The sequence below is a fragment of the Cricetulus griseus genome, chromosome 3, assembly GCF_003668045.3.
Source record: "Cricetulus griseus strain 17A/GY chromosome 3, alternate assembly CriGri-PICRH-1.0, whole genome shotgun sequence".
Lineage (NCBI taxonomy): Eukaryota > Metazoa > Chordata > Mammalia > Rodentia > Cricetidae > Cricetulus > Cricetulus griseus.
The window spans coordinates 181,999,259-182,014,834 of NC_048596.1; the positions used below are offsets into that span (position 1 = coordinate 181,999,259).

The window sequence follows — 15,576 nt, forward strand, 5'->3', positions numbered from 1 at the left end:
TGGCATCTCAGTAAGACACACAGGGACAGCTGGAGCTGAGAAGTGTTCTACAGACAGGACTGTTGTGTGTTAGCGTCCTACCTGAGGATGGGCACTGTCAATGCCTTCCTAGTTCAGGCCAGACCGAATCCTGCTCCAGAGCAGCCAGTGCCTAGGTGTCTGCGAGAAGATTCCAAGTGCTGGAATAAGGTAGCTTAAGGTCAGGGGCTAGCATCCTCATGGAGTAACTGCCTCTCTGTGCCTTCCAGTATAAACAATGGGAATAGATTTTATTTTGAGAAAGGTTCTTGCTTTGTAGCCTTGGCTGACCTGGAATTCTCTATGTTGAACTTGCAGCAATCCTCCTGTTTCTGGCTCCCAAATGCTAGGATTACAGATGTACAGCACCATACCCAGCTCTAATGCACATATTAACAGTACCTTTCAGAATGGTTTAGAGATTAAATAAAATGATCTGCATAAAATGGTTTACTTTGGGCAATCAGAACACCAACAGTACTCCAACCTGATTTTACCTCACAAAAGACAATGTTTGAAATCGGGACACTGCAGGGAAATGGGCATGATGGTTTCTACAAGTGATGCCAAGAGGAAGAGGAAGCCCCCGCCCCCGGCCTTTTTGGCAAGGAGCCCAGGACTTGAAGGAGGAAGATGAGCGGCTTCCCAATCCAGCATATTGGCAAAGGACACATACAGGCACCTTCTTCCTTGAGCTCCTCCTTGAGGACTCTCCTGAAGCCACACCATGGCTTCAAGAACAGAACACTAGAGCTGGAGGGGGTTCAGCAGTTAAAGCTGCTCACTGCTTTGACAGAGGATCCAGGTTCGATTCCCAGCATTCACATCAGGTGGTTCACGACTTCCTGCTCCAGGAAATCTGATGCCATCTTCTGGCCTCTTTGGGCACCTCACTCATGTGTACACTCACACAGTGAGAGACATGCATACATATAAATAAATAACAAATCTTGAAAAACAAGAACCTTCCGTGGCCGCCAGCCTAGGGGCTCCAGGCTCCTCCTATCTTCTTGAAATGGCAGGTTTGGCAGCCCCCTAATAGGAAGCCTCGCACCCTATCTACTAAAAACATTTGGAGAACTTCTGGGACTCAGCCATGAGCTAAGTCATTAGCTCAGAGCTGCTGTGTAGTCCATGAGAAAAGGGGGAAAACAACCAATCTATAGTAATAAACAAGCATTCCAGTATTAAAGAAACCCAACCCCAAACAAACGACCACACACTATGATGTCACATTTTTTCTGGCTTATTTACTGACATTTCTGAGATGTTCTACAGTTCCCCTTTGTCTCCTCTCTGCCAAGTCAGGGGCCCTCCTCCCTATGTATGATACAGAAATCTCCTTTTCTGTGGGAAGGGCCTGCTTGAGGCCTGAGAGGGTCTGATCACATGGGAGGGTGGGTAAAGACCCACCTTTTCTGTGAGATGGCCTGTTGCCTTCACCAGTCCTAAGACGCCCCAGTCCAAGACGGGCACGGCTTCTTGCCATCTCCCCTCAGGACTCAACCAAGCTGGTTCCTTTTATTGGGCTTTCTCATCCTGACAGATCACAAATCAGGCTGAACAGCCCAGACTGATCTCTTACTGTCCCTGCTCACTGGTAGAACCACAGGGTCAGGCCACAGCCCGATCCACATATAGTGCTAGCCTGAGATGCAGCACCTGCTGCCTGGCAAGTCTGAGGAGTCAATGATGGATGGATGGGCTTTTTCCTGGGTCACCTTCAGTGGGCTCCAAGGCCTGGCCCAAGCTAATTTATTAAACAAAAGACACTGTCTCTGCTATAGCCAAGCACAGCCCCCAGTCCCCTCCCCAGTCCCTCTGCCCCCAAGGGAGGGAGGTCATGTGTAGGCTCACAGGTTGTTCCGCTGAAGTGCTTCACATAGGTTCTGGTTGGCATCTGGCTCCTCTGTTAGCATTTCCACAGTCTCCCATTCTCCAGATCGGCTTGACCTTTTAATAGCATCCACCACGCTCTGCATATATAGTCCGTCCTCAAATGAGGCAGCCATAGAGACAGGGGTGCGGTCCCAGGTACGGCGATCCCCCTGCCCCTGGAAGGATTGGCGCAAGGCCTGCACCATATAGACCATACCTTTCAAGTAGAGCAGTGGGACATCCTGGAGACCCTGCTCAGGGAGCCCTGCACCCACAGCCAGTGAGTCTCTCACCAGCAGCTCCTCCTGTGTGGCAGAGTTCTTCTGCCCATAGAGGTCAGCTCCCCGGGCAACAAGGCGACCTGCTGAGCCTACAACCATGACTTCATGTACAAAGGCACCTGGCATGTTGAAGTTGAGTGTCACTGTGCTGCATACCCCCCCACCCATGAGCATCTGGAAAAAACAGAAGTCATCACTGGTGACATGCCGGATGCCACGGATGGTGGCATTCTGCCTCACAAAGGTCTTGAGTAGACCATGCACCTTCTCGGCTTTCCGGCCAGTCACGTGGGTCAACAGGTCCACAATATAGGTACCCATGGTGTGCAGGCCCCCACCACCCATGAGCTCATCACATATCCAGCCATAGCTGGGGCTGAGCAGGCTCCCGGAGTAGATTCGGGCATCGCAGATCATCACCGCCCCGACATAGTGCTCTGCGATCAGTTGCTTCATGCGCACAAAAGCAGGCAAGAAGCGCAGCACATTCCCAACCAGGCTCATCAGCTGTGGGTAGTAACGAGATGCTGTCACCATCCGGAAGGCATCCACTGAGGTTGCAGCCTTCTCACAGACCACATTCTTCCCGATTCCTATGAATAAAAGACAGTGGGAAATCTTCAAAGTTTCACAAGATTTGCCTTGTAGGGGGAAATTTTTTTTTTTTTTTTTTGGGACAAGTTTCTCTGTGTAGCTTATGACTGTCCTGGAACTCATTCTGTAGACCAGGCTGGCCTAAAAACTCAAGAGATCTGCCTGCCTCTGCTTCCCAGGTGCTGGGATCAAAAAGTGTACGCTACCATAATACAACTGTATTTCCCAAGACTAACAAAATGGGATATACCTGTCATTTTAGTATTTGGGTGGGATGGAGACAGTTAGCTTGGATTACATAAAATTCAGTCTACACACACACACACACACACACACACACACACACACACACACACCCTCTCTCCCCAGGAATGTCTCCTATAGAAACAAGTGATCTGGAGGGAGGAGATTTAGAACATACTGAAGACGTCTCAGTGACAGGAGGAGTAAATTCTTCCATTGGAGTGGTGGTAGGTACTGGGGATGGCCAGGACCAAGTGAGGCTTCACATGGGAGTTTCTGGGGTTAGGGAACAGGTGCAAGGCACACAGAGAGGGGGTAGGACAAATGCCAAGACACTAAGGCAATGAAGGGCCAAGAGTTAGAATTGCTAACAACCTGGCTGCATGACAGGACACAGAACCAGAGAGATTATGTGATATTTAAAGCGATGTGGGAAAGTAGACAGACAATAGGCATCACTAACTCCCAAGACATTCAAAGAAAGATCCAAAATGGGGCTCTGGAGAGTCCCTTGCTCAGATTTTCCCCATCTAGGTTTACTGAGCCAAAAAATACTAAAGGAACCTCATACATGCCACTTTTTAAAAGATTTTGTATCTGTGTGGTATATGAAAGTGTGTATGCTTATGTGTGTACATGTGTCTGTGCAGTTGGTCATACAATATATACATAAGGAGGCCAGAGCCAAAAATCAGTGTCTGCTTCTATCACCCTCAAACTTTTTTTTTTTTTTTTTTTTTTTTGATACATGGACTTTCAATGTAGCCACAGCTGGTCTTGATTCACTATGCAGACCAGACTGGCCTTGAACTCACAGAAATCCTCTTGCCTCTCTCTGACTCTTGAGTGCTGAGATTAAAAGTATTTACCACACCAGGCCACTTTATTTTTGAGACAGTCTCTCACTGAGCCTGGGTTTGGTTACACTGGTTGGCCAGCAAGTGCCCATCTCTGCCTCCCAACTCTGGGATTTCGCTAACTTTGCTAACTGAGCCCTAGTCCCTTATAGCCCTTTTTTCTTTTTTTGAGATAGGGTTTCTCTGGTTGTCCTAGAACTTACTTTGTAGGCCAGGCTGGCCTGGAACTCAGAGACTGGCCTGCCTCTGCCTCCCAAGTGCTGGCGTTAAAGGCGTGCGCCACCACACCATGCTACACTCACTTTTATATATACTGTGTACTTGGTCTTCAAGCTGCATCCAGAATCTAACCAGTTCTAACTGCCACTTTCCTCATCCAGGTTATCACTGTTTTGTTTTGCCTGGATTATAACAACAGTCATTTGTTGGAAGATGTGAGACAAAAAGATCAGGAGTTCAAACTACACAGCTAGTTTGAGGCCGTATCTCAAAAACCTAGTCCCCCACTCCCCAAAGTCACTTAATTGCTCTCTGCCTCTGCTCTGGCAACCTTCAGTGTCCTCACAGAATGGCAGTCATACTTGTGTTCAAGCTTGTTATAGTTTGACATTCTCCAAAGGTATGATCCCTGACACTTGGTACTATTGGAAAAGGAAACCTTTGGGAGGAAGCAAGGCCACAGGAGGCCGTGCATTTGAATAGGATACCGAGTTCCGGGCCTTACCCCTGTTCTTCCTCATTGCTTCGCTGCTGCCATGAAGTAAAAAGCTTTGCTCCTAAGTGGGCCAGGGTGGCTCACACCTGCAGTCACAGCAGTCACAGGTTGAAACAGGAGGATTATGAGCTTGAAGCCAGCCAAAGCTACACAGTGAGAGCCTGTTTCAAACACACACAGAGCAGTCTTGTTCCACTACATGGTCTTTGCCTTATTCTCCTATCTCATATGGGTCCAGAGGCAATAGAGCTACGTCATGGCTAAATGGCTAAAACCTCCAGCAAAGCAAACTTTCCCTTTAAACTCAAAGAGGTCCTCTTGCCATGGCCTCCAAGTGTTGGGATTGGTGTGTGCCACGGGCCTGGCTAACCTGTCCTTTTAAGTTGTGTAGTTCAAATACTTTGTTCTGGTGATGGAAATGTAAAACATAACATAAAACTTAGGATGGCTCAGCATATTTCCCCCAAAAAACCTTCCAATGGATTCATATCTCATTCAGAGGACTATGAGTTGGAGGCCAGCCTGCACTACACCAAAAGACTTTGTCCAAAAAAAAGAATTAGGGCTGTTAAGATGGCTCAGTTGGGGCTTGGGGGAAGCCCTTTCTATGCAAGCCTGATGACGTGAGTTCAATCCCAGGATTCTACAGTAGAAAAAACTGACTCCAGAAAGTTGTCTGCTGAGCCCTTCACCATGTGCTCTGTGGCATATGCATATCTGCATACACATACATGTGCACACACATGCTACATACGCATATATGACAACATATATGACAATAATTTTTGTTTGTTTTGAGACAGGGTTTCTCTGTGTGACAGCCCTATCTGTACACCAGGCTGGCCCTGAACTCACAGAGCTCTACTGTCTCTGCATTCTGAGTGCTGAGATCAAAGGCGTGTTCAGCAGGGAAATTCATCTAGCCATCTTTCACTATGAACACTGGCTACCATTGACTATAAATTTTCTAACAAAAAAAGAAAAAGAAAAAGAAAGAAAAGAAACTATAAAAATAAAAATGACTGATGCCTCCCATGATGGATGGGCCTCCAGCCAGCCAAATAGCAAGAAAGTGCCAACTATTAGTGTTAAAGACAAACTTAAACACCAAGACCAGATATTTCTGTCACCTAAATGTTTCTCACTTCATAACTGAATGACCTGCAGTTTCCGTCCTCCTATCAAGAGTTTTGGTTTATTATTGTGAAATGAGCTAATCCACCTTCCAGGGAGAATGACTGGATTAACTGAGGTACCAGGTAAGGTACCTGGCTCAGCACAACTGTCAGGGAGCCACTTTTACCAAACTGCAGGAGAGGATGAAGGCACACAACAGCAGAAGGGCTTTCCGTAACTCAGATTCACATAAATGCCACAATTTCCAGGCAAACAGCCTTCAAATTTATTATATCATATTCCTTGTTATATCAGTACTGCTCACAAGGGGTCTCACAGAAATGGGCTCTGTGCAGCTCTTTGGGAGCTTACACCCTCACAGTGGCCACAGCAGAGAGTTGTTTTTGACAATCCTGGCAGCTCCTTACTTCCTATACCTATCCCAGCCACCCTGACCCTTAGGAAGTCCACAGAACATTTATCATCTACACATATGAGGGTCTTGGGCCAGAACTCTCAAGATGATGAACCTTGGTGCTATACCAAGGAGCACCCTATGGTACATCACTGCAATTTAGGATACCCTTCAATCTCCTGCTCTTCCTCAAATAACTGAAGCTTCAACAACAGGTGCAGGCAGGATGACAGAATGCCCAGGGCAGGGTGGCCAGGCTTTTGCACAGGCACCCTGCAGGAGGGAAAGGAATCCCAGATGCCATTATTACTGCTTCTGGAGGGTCTCCAATGCTCCCCTCTTTGTAATTTCTGGATGAGGGTCAGGAGAATTTCAATACTAGAGGTAATTGCCATTTGGCTGTTAAACATGTGGCTGACCACTGAGGTATAATTAGGTTCTCAGACACAAAACCCCACAGAGAGTTGTAGTTCTGACCACCTAGAAGCTTCCTGTTATAGCAACACACTGCTCAGCTTGTGGCAGACACTACTTAGTAGGGCAGTGAAGTAAGTTTGGAGAAGGATGGGGAGAAAACCCCACTTTCAGCATGTCCAGCAGAAGAGCTCTTAGATATAGGACCCAGGGATCTTAGCATGGAAATCAAAAGTATTCAGACATAATTGGGTTCCTGCAGGCTGGCCATGCAAACTACAAATTTTGTTAGACTTGGGTTATCTTGAATACATGCTTAAGTTTATCTAGCTCTCCTGCCAGGAAGTCAAAAGAGGCATTAAAGCTGCTATTTGCTTCCTGGCAGCAGGAGACAGAGTTCCTGGGTACTTTTTTTTTCTTTGTATGTTTGTTTTGTTTTGGTTTTTGGGGTTTTTTTGGGGGGGTTGTTTTTTTGAGATAGGTTTTCTCTGTGTAACAGCTCTAGCTGTCCTGGAACTCACTTTGTAGACCAGGATGACTTTGAACTCATACCTGTCTCTGCCTCCTGGGTGCTGGGATTAAAGGCGTGCATCCTGGGATTTCTAGATTCTGCAGTGCTAGATTGAACCCAGAGCCTCCAGGATGCTAAGCACATACTCTACCACTGAGCCTTACTGCTCCCCACTCCATGAATAGTTTTTACCTCAGGTTTTCTGGAGGGTAAACGTGTTTTAAGCTGTAAGCCTCACTCTAGCTACAGATCCCTTACCAAGGCCCACAGCAGCTGTCCCAGTCATCCTCAGAACACTTCTTTGTTCCTTAGTAACAAACACACTGTAGGAAGTGGGGTTCCCTAATGAGAGAGAGGCCTGGGAGTAAATGATTCATAAAGCAGGGTAAAGAGGGAGCCCAAGAAGGGCATCACTTTCATGTCTCATGTCTAATAAAATCCAGGGAGATACATATGTGCACACACAAAGTTTTACTCATTATTGTGTATTTGCACAAAATATCATATTGTATTCACATTGTGTGTATGTGGGTGCGTGTGCCTTAGTGCATGCTGGCCAGAGGACAGCTTTGTGGAGTTGGTTCTCTCCTGTCACCTTTATATGGGTTCCAGAGAGCAAATTCAGGTAGCCACACTTGCATGGGCAGCGCCTTTACCCACTAAGCTATCTCAGTGGCTCCCACATGCTTTTTAAACATTTTTTTTATTTTATGTGCATTGGTGGTTTGCCTGTAGGGGGGTGTCGGGTCCCCTAGAACTGGAGTTACAGACAGTTGTGAGCCACCATGTGGGTGCTGGGAACTGAATCTGGGTTCTCTGGAAGAGCAGTCACAGCTCTTAACCACTGAGCCATCTCTCCAGTCACTCACTCACTTTCTTTCTTTCTTTCTTTCTTTCTTCTTTTTTTTTTTTTTTTTTTTTTTTTTTTTTTTTTTGGTTTTTCGAGACAGGGTTTCTCTGTGTAACTTTGTAGACCAGGCTGGCCTCAAACTCACAGAGATCCGCCTGCCTCTGCCTCCCGAGTGCTGGGATTAAAAGGTGTGTGCGGCCACGGTCTGGCTCATTTTTTTTTTTAAGATTTTTTTTTTTTTAATTACATATACAGTCTTCTGCCTGCATGCCAGCAGAGGGCACCAGATCTCATTCAAGGTTGTTGTGAGCCACCATGTGGTTGCTGGGAATTGAACTCAGGACCTCTGGAAGAACAGTCAGTGCTCTTAACTGCTGAGCTATCTCTCCAGCCCTCACTCTTTTCTTTAATTAAAAAGGTTTTATGGCTTAGCAGTTAAGAGCACTTGCTTCTCTTACAGAGAACCTGGGTTCAGTTCCCAGAACCTACCTGGTAGCGCATAACCATCTGTAACTCCAGTTCTAGGGGATTCAACTCCCTCTTCTGGCCTCCTCAGACACCAGGCATGCATGTGGTGCTCACAGATATATGTAGACAAACACTCGGGTTTCTCTGTGTAGCTTTGGAGTCTGTCCTGGAACTCACTCTGAAGACCAGGATGGCCTCAAATTCACAGAGATCTGCCTGCCTCTGACTCCAGATTGCTGGAATTAAAGGCATGCGCCACCACTGTCCAGCAAAATAATTTTTTAATAATTTATTTTTATTTTATATTCATTGGTGTTTTACCTGCATATATGTCTTCATGAGGGTATCAGAAGTCCTGGAACTGGAGTTACAGACAGGTGTGAGCTGCCATGTGAATGCTGGGAACTGAACCTAGGTCATCCTCTGGAGAAGCAGTTGGTGCTCTCAGCCCCTGAGCCATCTCTCCAGCCCTTATTTTGTTTTATTGAGACAAGGTCTCTCTTTGTAGTCTTGACTGTCATGGAACTCACTATGAAGACCAGGCTGGCCACAGAGATCTGCCAGTTTCTGCCTTCTGAAGGCTGGGATTAAAGGTGTGCCCCACCACACCAGGCCCAGCTACTAGAAATACGAGTTTAAAAAACAGCAGAGCAGGCTCTCACTCTTGTCTTCAGCCCATTCCCATTCTTTCCTGGCTACAGGTCCATGTTAGCTCTCTGGCCACCAGCAAAATGACCTACATGGGTGGAAACTATAAATGTCTCATTTACCGAGTTATACTTTAAGGCTCAGATGACCATTCAGTAAAAATGTAGACTGCATAGCAGGGATCTGGTCTGACCTGGGCTCAGGGAGGCTTCCTAAGGAACTGGAGTTCTTGAGATTAAATTATCTGAGTCAGTCTGCTTGGAGAACAATCTTTTGTTATTATAACAGTCCATGAGAAAAGAATTAGTAAACTTAATGAGTGTGTACATAGAAAATATATAGACATATATATTTAATTTTAATTAATTTTAAAAACTTTATTACTTAAAAATAACAACAAAAATCCCTTTAAATAACACAAACACACCAAAATTAACCAGACCCAAAGTCTATATATCTCAGTGAATTTCTATATAATTATAATGGCCATTATGAAATTGTAGAGCTTCACATTGGATTTTACACTTCCACTATGGAATATATTTTTATGCACTTATCCATCAGCAAATATGAAAAATCTTTGGCAGAATTAGAACTAGGAAACAATCCACTCCTTATCCTCTTTTATAATTCAGACTAGAGAGCAGGTTGGATAGGTGAGGTGATGAGGACTTGAGTGCATTCCCTGCACCCGTGAAAAAACCAGGTGCCATAGCACATATAAATAACCTCAGTGCTTAGAACACAGGGAGCGGCCACAGACAGACATACGTCAGGGGCTTACTGGCTGGCCACTCGAGTTGAGATGGTAAAGTCCTGGTTCAGTGTCTCAAAATATAAGGTAGATAAGGGTGGAAAGCCCCAAGTTCAATTCCTAGCACCCAAATGGGCTGCTTACAATGGCCTGTAACTCCAGCTCCAGGAGGATCTAACAGGCTTCTTTCCTGAGCACCTGAATTCACAGGCACCCCCACCCCCCCAACCCCCCGCAAATTAAAAATAAAATTACCCAATATCAACCTCCAGTCTCTATATGTGGCATGAAGGGACATGCATTCCCACACACTGTGCACACATGGATACCACAAACACAAAATCAAAACAAAAAACTACTCTAATGAGAAGGAAAAGCAATTTTGTCTACAGCTCAAGACTTAGAAAATATTCAAGTAACATTCCTGGGCCTCAGTTACATTCTCTTCTTTTTCTTTTGTTTGGGGTTCTAGGGACTGAACCCAAAGCCTCATGTATACTAGCTCTGCCTGAGCTACACCCCCAAGTCCCAGTGGGCCTCAGATTCAGAGGAAAACTAAGAAGTCAGCCTCTCCTTTTACCATGTGGATTCAGGAGATCAAACTCAGGTTGCCAGCCTTGGCAGCACATGCTTTTAACCACAAAGCCGTCTCACGGGCCCTCTTTTTCTTTCTTTCTTTCTTTCTTTCTTTCTTTCTTTCTTTCTTTCTCCTTCCTTCCCTTCCTTCCCTTCCTTCCCTTCCTTCCCTTCCTTCCCTTCCTTCCCTCCTTCCTTCCTTCCTTCCTTCCTTCCTTCCTTCCTTCCTTCCTTCCTTCCTTCCTCAAAACACGGTTTCTCTGTGTAACAGCTCTGGCTGTCCTGGAACTTGCTCTGTAGACCAGGCTGGTCTTGAGCTCACAGAGATCGGCTTGCCTCTGCCTCTTGAGTGCTGGGATTAAAGGCACACTCCATCACTGCCCAGCTTTCCTTTTCTTTTTTAAACACAGTTTTTCCATGTATCTCATTTTGCCCTTGAACTCATTATGGAGCCAAGAGAATTTGATCTTCTGATCTTCCTGCCACACCTCCCAAATGCTGGGATTGCAGGTATATACATATCATCACACTGAGTCTTAGGTGGCTCTGGAGACTAAGCCCTGGTACAGCAAAAACTCTATCAACTAAGCCACATTCTTTAACTGACAACAAAGACTTTACAATGGGTCTGTGATCCTTCACCCACAGCGTGAATCAGAACCACCTAGGAAGCTGGCCAGCCACAGTGTGGGGCATGCCCCAGGAGGCAGCAGGCTTGAGGGGCTTGAGAAATTACAGTTCTATTCTTACAACTGTCTCAGGTGACACTGCTTCTTTGGTGGTGCTGTGTGGGGACTCCTGCAGTGTAGGGGGAACTGGACAAGTTCTGTGAGCCTCTTCCACAGTACTGAGTCAAGGCAGAACTCTCTCTAAGAAAATGAGAGCACACAATAGGTGGCTAACTAGACATACACAGGCCTCGCCGTTCTACTTTATGCCTTCGATAGCCAAAAGACGTGGTTCTTCTAACTGGCATGAGAAGTCTGAGAAAACATCGGTCCGTGTCCCTTATCTGCAAGTCTGTGTCAGTGTTGTGTGCCTCATATTGCTGTTTTTCACACTTTATACCTTTTCATGTGCTTTCCATATGATAGCACAAGCCAAGAAACATGCTTAATGGAAGTTAAATGGGAGTTAAACAGGTAAATAGAAGTTTTAGGTAATTGTAAGCACTTCTTACATGCTCCAGGTCTAAAGGAGCTGAGCTAAAATTAGACTATTCAACAGCTACTGTCTGTCTTCTTCCAACTCTAAAAAGACTGCCATTTTAAAGCTTGGAACCTTAATTAAAAACAAAAGTGACACAAAGAAAAAGAACAAGAGAGATAGATCCAACAACAGAAAGAAAAGAAGCTAGGAGCAGTGGCACATATAATTCCAGCACTCAGAAGGGTGAGGCAGGATTGTGAGTTGGGGGGATAGCCTGGGCTACATAGTAAAATGTCATCTCAAGATACGGATGATGAAAAGAAAAATCTGTCTATAGTTCACAGGCAAGAGGAACTCACTAGGAACTGAAGATCAGTTGACCAGGTCACACCCAGCCAGGGTCAGAGGTTCCCAAGCCCAGTTTCCCAAGGGAATGGAAATGTGAGCAAGTGACAGGTGTCAGGAAAGCCAGGAATGACAGAGAGCCTTCCTGCTGTCTGGCAACATGAGATTGCAGCTTGACAGGAAGGGTGGTGCTCACTACAGTCAAGGGCTGACAAAGCACGGGAAACAGTAGCCTTCTAGACAGCCTCCTCTCCTTCCTGTGGTGCTGTGTGCTACAGAATGACAGAACAAACACATCAGTCACAACTGAGTCACAGGGTCCAGGGAATGCTGACTTCCCAGAGGCAGACCTGACAGTCAAGAAGTGCAACTGTCTCTAGTTTCTTGATAGGCTGCGTTTCTGCTCAGAGGGTTACTAGTGAATAGGAGGAAGAGAAGGTCCAACCCCTTTTTTTGTTTTTTAGAGCTTTTAGAATCTCCAACATACCTTCCCCAGCCCTGCCCCAGTGATGTCCCAGGGTACTACTTGCAGATGCAGACAAAGAAGGACTGCCCAGAAGAATACACACTCTGCCTCCTATGGCCTGAAGTGCATACCTAGAGCCTTCACGGATATCTGCCGGGTGAGTGGAGGGGGGATGTTGATGCACACCAGGTCTACATCTTGGTGCAGCAAGACGTCATCAGTGCGGCTGGTGTAAAAGGTGATGTTCATCTCCTCAGCCAGCTGCTTTGCTTCCTCCTCGGTCTTCCCCCACAGGGCCTCCACAGTGAACCCCTCTGCCCGAAGCAGCGGCACTAGGACCCGGGCTGAGCTGCCAGTCCCAAACACGCCCACTCCTGGCAGCAACTTCATCCTGGCCTCTGCTCAACAACTCATCTCCTTACAAGGGTCTCCAGAACGGAGTTGACCTTCCCATAGTCTTGCTCAAACATGGCTCCTAAAACAGTAAGAAAGTAACAGTTAGTGGTGGAGATCACGCTCACTGGAACGTACATTCTTGGGTATATGGAAGCAATAAGTTCTCTGCCCCCAAAGCACAAATAAGGTATTTTTCCAAAAAATAAAAAGCTGAAGGCTCTTGTTCCTAGAACACTGACAGATACCACAACTTAGTCACCTGTTAGACACAGAGAAAACAAATGAGAAGTGGAGGTCAAATCTTATTCTACTAAAGTTTCAGCATAATTCTGGGCAAGTAATTTAGCCTTCAAGAGTTCAACAACAAAAAGGATTGATCTTGAACTTCCTTCTTTTAATAAGTATTTATCTACTTAATGTGTGTGTGTGTGCGTGCCTAGGTATATGTCTGTGCATCACAAATGTGCAGGAAACCATGGAGGCCAAAAGAGGGCATTGGATCCCCTGGAATTGGAGTTCCAGGCGATAGTGAACCTCCATGTGGGTGCCGGGAACTGAACCTGGGTCCTCTGCAAGCGCAACAATGCTCTTAACTTCTGAGTCATTTCTCCAGCCCTTAAAGTTTTCTTGCTGTAAACACTGACAAGAAAAAGTAGGAAATAAAAAGCAGCATACAAAGAAAGGAGAAGCAGCTATGGTTGCAGCACTATGAAGACAAGCACTGGTGAAGCTTAATGAAGCTTGCCATGCATCCGTGAGGTCAAGTTTGAGTCTCCAAAGAAACGAACAAAAAAAAAAAAAAATGTTCTCTTTTCCTTTTTTTGTGATTAGGTATTCACCAGGGAACACTTGGAAATCTGAGGAAGGAGAACTGTGCATGTGAGGCCAGCCTGACCTATATAACAGGAGTCTGTCTCAAAAAAGACTGAAAAGAAAAAGGAACCCAAGCCTGGTGACACGTCCTAGCACCCAGGAGCAGAGGGGGGTGGATCTCTGTGAGTATGAGTACAGGGGTGGTGGTGGTGGTGGTGGTGGCTCTGTGTAGTCCTTGCTGTCCTGGAACTTGACGTACAGACTAGGCTGGCTTTGAACTCAGAAATCCACCAGCTTCTTCCTTGAAAGTGCTAGGTTTAAAAGGTGTGCACCGCCGGGCATTGGTGGCCCACGCCTTTAATCCCAGCACTCGGGAGGCAGAGGCAGGTGGATCTGTGTGAGTTCGAGACCAGCCTGGTCTACAAGAGCTAGTTCCAGGACAGCCTCCAAAGCCACAGAGAAACCTTGTCTCAAAAAAAAAAAAAAAAAAAAAAAAAGGTGTGCACCACCATTGCCCAGGGATAGATAGATTTCTTAAGCATTGGTGGTGTAAGATAACAAAATGGATTAGATTTTTTTTTTAAAGATTTTATTTATTATGTATACAACATTCTGCTTCCATGTATATCTGCACACCAGAAGAGGGCACCAGATCTCATAACGGATGGCTGTGAGCCACCATGTGGTTGCTGGGAATTGAACTCAGGACATCTGGAAGAGCAGTCAATGCTCTTAGCCTCTGAGCCATCTCTCCAGCCTCTGGATTAGATTTTTTTTGGGGGGGGGGAGTTTCCGAGATAGGGTTTCTCTGTGTAGCTTTGGAGCCTATCCTGGCACTTTTCTGGAGACCAGGCTGGCCTCGAACTCACAGAGATCTGCCTGCCTCTGCCTCCTGAGTGCTGGGATTAAAGGTGTGTGCCACCAACGCTCGGCCTGGATTAGATTTTTTAATAACCTGTTTTACTACCACTGACTCAAGGGCAGCTTCACTAACACCCATAAAGGTCCTCTAAAGAAGTTAAATGGCATGAGACTAACCAAGCTGGATGATTGGGTGTTTCCTGCTCAAGCAGGAACAGCTAGTTTTCCTGGTTCATTTCAACAGCTACTTTCTCACCCCTAAATTTCTTTCTCTTTGTCTTAAAATCTTTGCATACGCCTTTCACATGCCCCTGAAGACCTATCCAAATGCAGCCTCATGAGCGCATATGAATTCCAATCAGTGCATCTTGTCAGGAATGCAGAGTACAAGCACTAGGTGAGGGGAAGGCAGTATAGAGGTCAGAAGCTTGCATTCAAGTCCTGACTCTGCCACTTACCAGCTGGGTGGCCTTCAGTTGGGTGGCCAAGGAAGTTGATCACTTTCTTTCTCTCAAACACACCCCCTCAGGTTTTGTTTGGTTTGTTTTTCGGTTTTTTGAGATAGGGTTTCTCTGTGGCTTTGGAGCTGTCCTGAACTAGCTCTAGTAGACCAGGCTGGTCTGGAACTCACAGAGATCCGCCTGCCTCTGCGTCCCGAGTGCTGGGACTAAAGGCGTGCGCCACCACTGCCCGGCCACCCCCTCAGGTTTTTTGAGACATGTTTCACACTATAGCCTAGAACTCACTGTGTAACTCAGGCTGAAGTTAAACTCACAGCAATGTGCCTGTCTCAGCTTCCCCAGAACTGTGATTACAGGTGTGTACTATCATATATAGCCAGAGAGCTCAGCTTTTTAAAAAAGATTGATTATGGCCGGGCTGTGGTGGTACACTTGGGAGGCAGAGGCAGGTGGATTTCTGTGAGTTTGAGGGCAGCCTGGTCTACAGAGCCAGATCCAGAACAGCCAGAGCTGTTTTGTTATACACAGAAACCCTGTCTCAAAAAAAGAAAAGAAAAAAAAAGAAAGAAAGAAAAAAGGATAATGTGTCTTTGGACTTACAGTCTCTATATATATGTGGAAGGGGATATGACATGAGCAAAGTACAATGATATATATGTTTAAAAATATGTAAGTAGGGGGCAAAGGAGGAGGGGAGGGAGAGGGAACTGGAATTGACATGTAAAACAATCCTGTTTCTAATTTAAA

The 15,576-nt window shown here is 46.0% G+C and overlaps 1 protein-coding gene across 1 annotated transcript in view; it reads right to left on the reverse strand.

Moving 5' to 3' along the window:
• Positions 1–453: 453 nt before the first annotated feature.
• The window catches only part of Gfod2 (glucose-fructose oxidoreductase domain containing 2), a 36,397-nt gene continuing 21,274 nt past the window's right edge, over positions 454–15,576 (reverse strand). Inside the window, exons 2-3 of the mRNA XM_027405853.2 lie at positions 12,430–12,773; positions 454–2,770 (exon numbers count right to left, since the gene is read on the reverse strand). Coding sequence (XP_027261654.1) covers positions 1,872–2,770; positions 12,430–12,688 — 1,158 coding nt within the window. The 5' untranslated portion in view covers positions 12,689–12,773 and the 3' untranslated portion in view covers positions 454–1,871. The remainder of the gene's footprint in view (positions 2,771–12,429; positions 12,774–15,576) is intronic.